Source organism: Xylona heveae (assembly GCF_001619985.1).
Source record: "Xylona heveae TC161 unplaced genomic scaffold L228scaffold_1, whole genome shotgun sequence".
Classification (NCBI taxonomy): domain Eukaryota; kingdom Fungi; phylum Ascomycota; class Xylonomycetes; order Xylonales; family Xylonaceae; genus Xylona; species Xylona heveae.
In genome coordinates, this window is record NW_017264193.1 from 1,582,937 (window position 1) to 1,592,490 (window position 9,554).

General features: G+C 45.8%; 5 protein-coding genes and 1 non-coding gene across 6 annotated transcripts in view; 2 read left to right on the forward strand and 4 right to left on the reverse strand.

Annotated features, from left to right (window-relative positions):
* Nucleotides 1–1,115: 1,115 nt before the first annotated feature.
* On the reverse strand, nucleotides 1,116–1,250 carry L228DRAFT_t15. Its single transcript has one exon. It is a non-coding gene; the product is annotated as a tRNA-Met (tRNA).
* A 181-nt stretch (nucleotides 1,251–1,431) lies between these two features.
* Nucleotides 1,432–1,711, forward strand: L228DRAFT_242842 (hypothetical protein). Its single transcript, XM_018331544.1, has one exon. It carries the CDS (start codon nucleotides 1,455–1,457, stop codon nucleotides 1,635–1,637), a length of 183 nt encoding a protein of 60 aa, XP_018191932.1. The 5' UTR covers nucleotides 1,432–1,454; the 3' UTR covers nucleotides 1,638–1,711.
* Nucleotides 1,712–2,710: 999 nt separating this feature from the next.
* L228DRAFT_226192 (SET domain-containing protein) lies at nucleotides 2,711–3,798 on the reverse strand (the record flags this gene model as incomplete). Its single annotated transcript, XM_018330408.1, has 2 exons — nucleotides 3,339–3,798; nucleotides 2,711–3,150 (listed from the first exon to the last, which is right to left on the reverse strand). The coding sequence occupies exons 1-2, from the start codon at nucleotides 3,622–3,624 to the stop codon at nucleotides 2,711–2,713; spliced, it is 726 nt and encodes a 241-aa protein (XP_018191933.1). The 5' UTR covers nucleotides 3,625–3,798.
* A 1,937-nt stretch (nucleotides 3,799–5,735) lies between these two features.
* On the forward strand, nucleotides 5,736–6,628 carry L228DRAFT_206124 (nucleolar; the record flags this gene model as incomplete). Its single annotated transcript, XM_018329665.1, has 3 exons — nucleotides 5,736–5,787; nucleotides 5,887–6,148; nucleotides 6,211–6,628. The coding sequence occupies 3 exons, from the start codon at nucleotides 5,736–5,738 to the stop codon at nucleotides 6,626–6,628; spliced, it is 732 nt and encodes a 243-aa protein (XP_018191934.1).
* Nucleotides 6,629–6,933: 305 nt separating this feature from the next.
* Nucleotides 6,934–8,593, reverse strand: L228DRAFT_235460 (sphingoid long chain base kinase-like protein; the record flags this gene model as incomplete). Its single annotated transcript, XM_018330723.1, has 3 exons — nucleotides 6,934–8,270; nucleotides 8,328–8,381; nucleotides 8,437–8,593. 3 exons carry the CDS (start codon nucleotides 8,591–8,593, stop codon nucleotides 6,934–6,936), a joined length of 1,548 nt encoding a protein of 515 aa, XP_018191935.1.
* Nucleotides 8,594–9,006: 413 nt separating this feature from the next.
* Nucleotides 9,007–9,554, reverse strand: part of L228DRAFT_242846 (coatomer subunit beta-like protein) — a 3,763-nt gene continuing 3,215 nt past the window's right edge. The window contains exon 5 of the mRNA XM_018331545.1: nucleotides 9,007–9,518. Coding sequence (XP_018191936.1) covers nucleotides 9,382–9,518 — 137 coding nt within the window. The 3' untranslated portion in view covers nucleotides 9,007–9,381. The remainder of the gene's footprint in view (nucleotides 9,519–9,554) is intronic.

Below are 9,554 nucleotides of genomic sequence, written 5' to 3' on the forward strand. Positions count from 1 at the left end.
ATTTACACCACGTTCAACTTTTTTCCTATCTTGCTTATAGACAAGAATGTTCCTGTTGAGTGGTGTTTCTCCACACCAAAATTTTCTCTTTTCTTTTGTTTCTCTTTTTGCCACGGTATACGGTACTATATCATTCCGCTTGTTCATATTCTCGCTGTTATTATTCGCACAAGGGAAAATGCGGGTCGGCGGAAAACTCAAAGCCATGCAGGACATGTCATGTCGCAGACTCAGAAGGGGAGCTATATATTGCGGCAACGCACTTCCTTTATGCTACGCGAAATCGCGGTGTCTGGAGTATTTTTTGGCGACGGCGATGACTTTCCTTTATTTTGCTGTGGAGTACGAGGAGAAAAATTGAGGAAGAAGGATGAGCAACAGCGACAAGGATGTAAAGGAATATATGAGGAGGATTATAATGCATCAAAGGACTGGCTTTTCGCGGCTATCTGACGCAGTTTTGGGGCGTGGTTTAGTTTTCCATGTCAGAGCATATTTCCTTTTGCTATGTTATAGACTCCCTTTTCTTCCCCCCCCCCCCCCTTTACTATGTCAGCCATGTTCTTTTTGGGGTTTGTGAGGTTACATACTTTCTCTTTCATTTCCTTTTTTAATTTTTTATCGTCCTTCGAAATCTGCGTGGAAATGTTCGAATCGCTTTTTTCTTGCTTGCATTGTTTCTATCTTTCAATTTCCCCGCAGGCATTGTTCAGTTTGACGCATTTCTCATCTTCTGTCGCCATTGCTTTCATGGCTCTTTGGAGCGTAGACTGCTAGTCATCCTGTTAATTCATGACAAGGCGCAGCAATATATGTGCTTTGCTAGAGTTGCTCTCTTATGCTATCTCATTCGCAATCTTTCGCGACCTTCTTAATCTTTATTTTCCTTGCCATCGTCCCTATTTCCTATAAAAAAAAATATCGATCTGGCTTACCCGATAGATGAATATGATCGGCATTATACTCACATGTTCAGTTCCTGGTGACCTGTGATTGATTTTCTTGTGTATTTTTCAAAACTAGAACCCACTGCAATTAACTTTCAAAGGCAAAATGTGGAAAATAAATGTAATGGAAAAAAAAAAAAATAATGAAGGGAAGAAAAGGAAAAAAATTGTCTCGAGGGAGGATCGAACTCCCGATCTCCGGATCGCTCAGCTTGTTTAAATCAAGCTAATCATCGGCGTGATTGGTACCTTTTGATACCAGGCCTATGAGACCGGCGCCCTAACCAACTAGACCATCGAGACGGTGATTGGATGGTGGAAGTGCTCTCAATGTCTTACTCATGCCAAATGATTCTTCGTCGGGCAAACTGTCACTACAAATTCCGGGGACACTCAAGTTTGAATTGTCAGGACGGTTTCTTTTTTTTTTTTTTAATCTTATTTTCTTTATATAATTTTTTTTATCGAAGAGATCAAACAGAAGCAAAAGTGTAAGAGATTCATTAAATGGCTGTGCAAGATGAGTCAATTGGACTAGCGATGATAATTGTTGGCATGGCGAATTGCTTGAGCTCGACCGTGGGAAGTTGGGAATTCCTGGTGCGCGGACTAGCGACGGTGTCAATGGTCGATCGCATGAATGATCTGTGTCATTCTGCATTGTCGGACGAAACCGATCACGATCTATGAGATGAGACTGAATGAATACGAAAACAAGAAAGTCCCTACTCGAAGAATAGGACGGAAGAGGGATACGAAGGGAGTAGAAGCGATAAACTTCTTCAGGCCGCGAAGGCAAAGAGGGAAATCGTCGGGTTCACGTAGCTAGATATGCATAAACAGGTAGACTGGATGGTGTCAGAAACAAAGGAAACATATGGGTGACGAGTTTAATACATGAGCAATGCACATACTACGGAGCAACAGTACGATCAGGTCAAGTCTTCTGACTAATATTCTTAAAGAAGCTGGAATGGGTTTATGTAGAATGGGGTTTGTCTGCGACTAAGCCTATGAGCAGCAAAACTACTTCGAAATTGCTTATCTAAAGACAGGTGGAAGTAGAATTGCTGAGGGAATGAGCTAAATGAAATCCCTGATAGACGTAGTCGAGATTGTGAAGGGGACGTGGGAAAAACACATGGTGACATGATTTGGGGAAGGGGAATTAAGGGAAGCTTTCATTGGGAAGTTGTGAAACAGAAAAGAGTTCGATTTGAAAGAGGAAAGACAAAAGGAAATGTGATGAATGTGATTTTTGAGAACATTATCCAGAGCACAACGTAAGATGTATCTTGAATACATATGCTGTAATACATATCGAGGACACAAAGGATGTCGAAGTGCACCAGAGTAAGTAAAACTTTTGCAGGACAGACGAGAAAGTGATATGCGCTGTTGCTCGAACATAAAAGCAAACCTTGTCAACGCCGCTGTGGTGTAAAAGATCTCAACAAACTTTTAGAAAGGCAACGCTTAACGCTCATATAGCAATGCTTTTGTGAAGAGATATCTAGAAGATAAGACGCCATGCAAGTAACGCTGACTCAATATGCTCCTGAAGAGAAGACGCCGAGTGCGGAGATGAGATTCTTGTTCGTAGTAGTCGTAAATCGTCGTGGGTACATGAAAATAAGTAAAGACTGATGCCAAGTCGCAAGGGAAACGAACTATTATCCAGTCATCCTTGGCTGCATGAGAACTATGCAAAAGCCTAGATGCCTAGAAAATCGCTCTCCCGATACAAGCTAAACTCGACATGTTTAGAACAAATAGCCACGGCACGAGGAAGACTTGCAAAAGCATTGAAGCCTTTCACCCTCATGAGAGCCGTGGGGAATGGTGCTGGAAGCTTCCCGACCGATGTAGTCAAAGGTCAGCTCAGTGTTCTCGGGAATGTCCTTGATTGCAAAGAAGGCAAGCTCATAGAGCGAGGGGCTATAGTGATTCAGTGAGACAGCGTAGATGCGGAGGTTAGGGTCGCAGGAATGATTGATGAATCTGGTGGGTCCTCCGGCAAACTCTCCGTCAATGACATAGAGAGGGTCGTCTTCGCCACGTTCAAACTTGTCGAGCGCGAAGGTGTAAACGTCCTTGAGGACACGCGCTCTATCTCGGCGTTCCGCTTCCTCATCGGTAATGATCTCGCCCTTGTAGGTGTCCACGAACTGCCCCTTTCGAAGATTTTCCGTGCATCGCAACCCTTTTCGGACAACAGTCAGTATACCTCTAGGCAGGTGTGAATGTGGTACAGGTAAGGAAGGATTATGTGGGCGTGATAAAGGACTTTTGGTGAGAGTTGGGAGGCGCAGAGGTGGTCAAGGGAGGTTGTGTGGGGACAAATGAAAAGAGAAACAGAAGAGACAAAACATAATTTGAGCAAAAACTCACCCCATCCGCGATCTTCAGTTGGAAAAATCTCCAGCGGAACCTTTCTGCCATGCTGGACAACACGGTTCTTGCAGCCAGGCCCACAGTTACAGAATTTATTACATTCAAAAATGGCTGCAGAAGACCTCAGCTGCTTGGGCACCAGGAAGCCTTTGCGCGGACCCTCAGCATAGTACGCATAAAACCGTTCCTGCACGTCCATGTTGGACAGGCAAGAACAGTCTTTCGGGCGCTCACACCCCATGTGGCGTCCACCACTGTTGGGCGTGCAGCTGCAGCCAGCCATTGCAAATTCAGGATAGGGCACCACACCTTTCCCGAAGATGGAGTCCTCGAGAAGATTAAACTTCCTGAATGGGTTCCTGTCCTGTGGCCGAATATACAAGTAAAGCCTTGGCTCCAGATTTCCAACTCGGTAGCGGAACGGGTCGCTGCTCTCAAACGTGAGTGAATTCTGTCCAGACATCCTCGTATTTGGGATTGTGGAAGATTGCTTACCGAGTAGGAATTAGCTCACAAGAAGCGTAGATATTTGAACCCTTCGTGGCGGAACTCGCTTCTGCGCTAGCTGCTGAGTCCGTAGCTTGGGCAACAGCTTGTGTGGCTTGGCCATTCAGCGTGGCGAAAGGATTTGCTTCCGCGGGCGGCGCGGGCGGAATGGGTGCTGACAGTGTCGGAGGCGCGGCGCGTGCGGGAAACGCGGTATATGCAACCGGTCCGGGCAGTGAAGCTGATGCTGGATTGGCCACAGAAGGGACCCATGTCTGCTGTTCAAACTCAGGGACCATTCCATGAGTGCGAATCCAGTATTCCACCAAATGTTGGCGGCAATTGATCAGAAGTGCCTGTTCACTGCGCCAGACGGCGGGGAAATCCTCGATGGAACTTCCGAAGACTGTCAAACGGACAAAATATCGTCTCTGTAAATAGCAAACGAAAGTTAGAGAATGCTGCGTTAAGTTGGCTAGTACAGATTTTGCAAAATGACGCAATGTGGGGAAATTTTCAGGCTGCCAAACCTGTCCTATGGTTTCGAAACAGGGCCGAACATCCTAAATGAAGCCTGAAAACATGCAACTGAGGGAATCGGAAATTGAGAAGACTCATATATGCATAGAATAACCAGCAAACAAATTGCTTTAGGTACAGAGTATAGCTGAGTGTAGCTATGCATCCAGCCGGAACCGAGATTCTGGAACAAGAGTAGACTTACACCATCCTCAGCTTCAACGTGGTCCAGGATTTTGTCAACCTGAAGTTAAAAAATAGCTATTAGATGATTCCAAGCATTATTGCAGATATAAAACTGACATCTTCTTGTAAAAGGTTGATAAGTATCTGAAGTTCAGGATTCTCTACCCAGACCTCGATCTTTGCACTCTTGACTACCTGTAGTAAAGCTTAGTAGGCACCTCTTAAGATTGTCTTTAATCGAGATCCTGTAAAGAAAAGTCGAGACAACTATGACATGTTGAATTTGGGCTTGTATACATACCTTGATATCCATTTTGAGTTTCCTGAATTAAAGTTTGAGTAATTTCAGGACTCTGAGATGGATGTACTCAAGAGTAAGGTGCAGGTGTTGATGGTGTCAAGTGTGTAAACAGTAGACAAGACACTTGAATGTGGATAAATTGATGACTAAGCAGCGTAAGCTTCATGTTTTTGAGGCGAATACCAAATCTTATAGAACAGTGTAGGATTTTAACCAATTTGCACAATATAACAATATCCAATTATACGATCAAATCACACAATCTATGCAATCCCATTCTCAGATCATAATGACTACATGTCTTTCAGGCTCCAGGCTTAGCAATTTACACAACCAGACCGCAGTAGAGCAGCAATCAGGTATCGGAGCAAAGAAGTCGACGAATATCTTAGCTCCAAGCCCGCGACAGCCGCGAGAGGGTTCTGCAGGGCGCTAGCAGGTACCTTTGTATCTGCTTGCTGTGACAGACGCCTTGCCGCTTTGCTCCGACAGCTGCAAGCAAAGTGTATTCACTTGACACTGCTGTTGTCTACTAGAAAAATCCAAATTAATATGTTCCGACAGCCAGGCTCGAACTCTCGTTCAAATAATGTGTTAAAATGTAGTCTTGCATCACATCTCTGACAACCAACATGACCAAAGTACCGAGCCTACGACAAAGGTGAGGATGAAACTCGCATATTAAGCTTTGGCTCGGTCGCACAAAAGCCGGGGTCTACGCGATGAGCTTAAATGAACCTCGCCAGACAGCCGTCTTGCCGCTCAGGCCAGCTTTTTCGTCTCTCGCTTCGCTGAGGGAAAGTCTAAGCTGCCAAATTCGGTGACGCCCCACTAAAGTTTTTCCTGCGGGCGCTCAAACTCAAACCCCGGAATCATTGTACGAACAGCGGCCGACGCACAATATGGCAGGAGACGTGCAACAGGCACCTTTTGTGAAGCAGCTTGCTGCCAATGGTACGTTTCCAAAACAGATTCTGAACCCCTTAAAAAGCATTTGCGCATCGTATCAAAACGCACTTGCGCCTTCTTTATCGCGAGCTGACAATGCGACAGACCGTCCCACTCGAGACAAGGCTGTTGCCAGCCTTCGCACATATCTCAGCGGTCGAAAGTCTTTTGAGGAGATTGAACTCCTAAAATTATGGAAGGGTTTATTCTTCTGCATGTGGATGAGTGACCGTCCGAGAACGCAGCAGCAGTTGGCGATTGACCTCGCGGGATTGGTAGATGTATTGCCGGACGAGACTGCGCTGGCTTTCTTAGAGGCATTCTGGAAGACAATGTCGAGAGAATGGACTGGAATTGACGTGCTTCGGTGGGTAGCCTCAAGCACTTACAATCAAATCGAATCAATGATACTAACTCGGAAGGCTCAAGGATGGATAAATTCCTCATGCTAGTCCGTGCCTACCTCAATGCCTCATTCCGTTACTTGGCAAAGATTCGCTGGGAATCCCGCCGAGTCGAGAAATACATGGACATTCTGTCAGAGCTTCCCTTTAATTGCACCGACCCGAAGATACCTAACGGGCTCCGCTTTCATGCCATTGATATCTACGTCGACGAAATCGACAAAGTTGATACGCCGCGGAGTGGAAATATACCCTTGGATCAACTTCTGCAACCTCTGCGGAAGTTGCAAAAGGATTGCCCAACAAAAGTCGTCCGCACAAGGGCAAAGGAGGCATTGTCCGATGAGAGACTGAATGATTGGGAAAATCCTGATTCCAACTCGTTAAGAGATGAGGCAGAGGATGATGCCAGCGATTCCGAATGGGGCGGCATTGACGGGTAGAATGTGGGCATAGAAAAGTTCAAATATTTTCCACTTCAAAAGCGGAGTTCTTGGGACGACCGGCGTTTCTTTACGTTCAGCTAAAACGGCTGGCATCGTACGCTCTTCTATATTTATACTATTTACATATTCTATATACTTGTTTCGTCCATGTCCATCCGTAATGCATTAATAATATCCGTCAATAGGGTATCCAAGACCACGGGTCCAAGCCGAGAGCAGATGAGCTCTCGGCAATAAAACCTGCTGAAAAAGGAAAAGTCGCCATACAGAGACGCCGACATAGCAAATATAATCGCAAATCTTCAAGCAACGCCAGGTGCCTCGTATAAGTTCCCAGATTTTGATAACACAGTGCCTAGTCCCCGGTGCACCTCAGCTTGAAAAGGCTCAAAAGGCACACGCTCACCATCAATGCTGATATAACCATCTTCCTGATCTTTCGGCGATATTCTATAACCCGAAATCTTTTGATATTTGACATGTGGCATGTCAAAAAAGGTCCCTCCTTCAACTGCTAGCAATGTTTTGAGCGCAGACATACGGCCGATATCGCCATCAATACAAATAAGATCAAGGCAGCCGTCATTAGGTAGGGTAGCAGGGAAGAAATTTGCGTCGGCTGCCATATATGCCATGTTACCAGCATAGAAGTTGCCCATTTTGTCGTACGGCACCATCGACCAGCCCTCTGGGAGTTTGTCATTGACAGTCCCATACTTTAACGTAGGCAGTCCATCTCCGATACCCTTGTTATCGCCCTGTCCGGTAAAAGGCCCTCGTTTTGTGCTGATTGGGGCCCGATTGCCGAGCTCCGCACAATACCGCTCTCTAATCGACGCCTTATCATCCAGTTCGACTGCGACAGCAAGGTCACATGGATACACTGTTTGACCAAGAAGCCTAACCAGGAAGCCCCATGTAAATCGCGCACTGCCCATCCACCGAAGATTCTCTGTCCCCAAATCACACTCAGCAACAACGCCAACGGACTGAGACAGAAACGAAAGTGTCCGCCGGCCTCCTTGAGTGATTGATACGAGGTCTAATGGTGTTTTGACTCCCTTAATGACGGACAATGCACACAAGCTTGCGCTATCCGTACCAGCCAGGTTCCAACTCATGGCATTGCCTGAACCGCAGGGAAGTTGAACCACGGCTAACCTTGCAAGTGCTCTTCGTGCATCTGCTCTCTTTCCCAGCCCGTTGAAAACCTCATGCGGAAGGCCATCACCTGAACAACAGGCAATTACATCGTACTTGTTGATGTCGAGAGCCTCCGTAATGGTCACTGCGTGGCCTTGATATTCGGTCTCTTGCACGTCCAATTCGCATCGGGCAGCAGCGAAAATCGGTTTGATCTCTTGAGAGAACAACGTTCGTGCTTTACCTTGGCCACCGAATGGGTTTACTAAAACTTTTATACGCTTCCTTTGCTGGGCTTTTCCATATGCATAGTCAAGAAGTCTTGACACCCATGCCGCCGCCTTTTGCGGCTCTATTTTCTGAATACTATGTCTATAGCTCGCTGCTCGAATCTCGTTCTTTGAGAGTCTTTGTGCATAATGTACGGCGATTTCGTTACCAGCAAGGTCAGCCCAGAGGATGTTGAAAAGGGGAATGGTACGAGTGGCTTTAGCACCTGTAGAATACCATGTCAGCAATGAAAATTTCCTTGTTTTTTCTACTCAGAATATACCATTTGGTAGGATGCCGCAGCAGTTTCGTGCTTCTCTCTTCACAAACCCCTCATCTACAGTTAAATTAGCGTCCACGTTTCAAAGGCTCCTTCAAATAAAGAGAAGTACCGAAAATAATTAGCGCATCTGAGCCTAATGTCAGCGAGGCATTCGCGTCCAATGTTAAAGTTGACTCCGCTGTGAAAACTCGCAAGTCCTCTGCCCCAGTAGAGTCAGCGTGTACGTCGCTGAAGGGATCTCCTTCTAATTGATTTGAAGCGGTCATATTCCGCTCCGACAGGGTGATGTGCTAATAATTGATTAGAAAACGCGTTGCGAAGGTTGAAATAATGCTTTTCTTTACTTCAATAGGATCTCCGTTCTTCATAGCCCTTATTCCATCTGTCCTAACCCTACAAATGGCAGGGTCTTCCAACTGCTGCTCAAGAAGTTGGTCCTTATCCCGTCATATCCACATATCCTGGAAGTTACAGATCCTCAAGCCGGTTATCGCTTACAGCCGAGATCCGACAACGGCAAACAATGCAAACTTGCACCCGCGCACGGTGTCTCGCAAAACAGTGACAGCACAGCACGTCAAGAGTAGTGGATTTAGCAACCGAGCCAGCGCCAACCCCCTCGGCCCAAGTGCTTCTGATAAACCGGTTTGGATAATACGAACAATTACATCTTGACGTTCGCTCTAGCAAAATTTAACTTGTGTATTATTCGATCGTTTTCCCTTAAAAATAAAATGCGCAATAATGATAGACGAAGAGGTTTCGGTTGCCATCGGCTTAAAGGAAAAGCTCAGTCCCCGTTGCGCATTATTTATATGATTTTTTAGTGTGAGTGGACTATGCAGGCACGGGTCGTTATGAGTTGCTCATTTTGCAACCACTGAATATTGAGACACTATCATTCAAAGTCCCAAAAATTACAATGGAATAGAGTACATGCGGAAGCGGGAGGGGAAATGTGAAAAGACTCCGGGAATTAGTACGCCGTTTTCATACAAAGAAAAAAGCAAGCAAAACTAAATGCGATTGCATCACGAATCTCCAAACAGAATCTCTAAGCCTTGTTAAGACCTTTAAGAGAGCCAAGGCTGAGTGCTAGACCTTGGGAGCGGCTTCGAATCCGGACGAAACCAGTCACAGGTCCGTTTTCGCCTTCCTTTTCAATGCTCACGTTTGCAAGAGCGTCCTCTCCTACTCTATGGTTAGCAAGGATATCTGGGTAAAAAA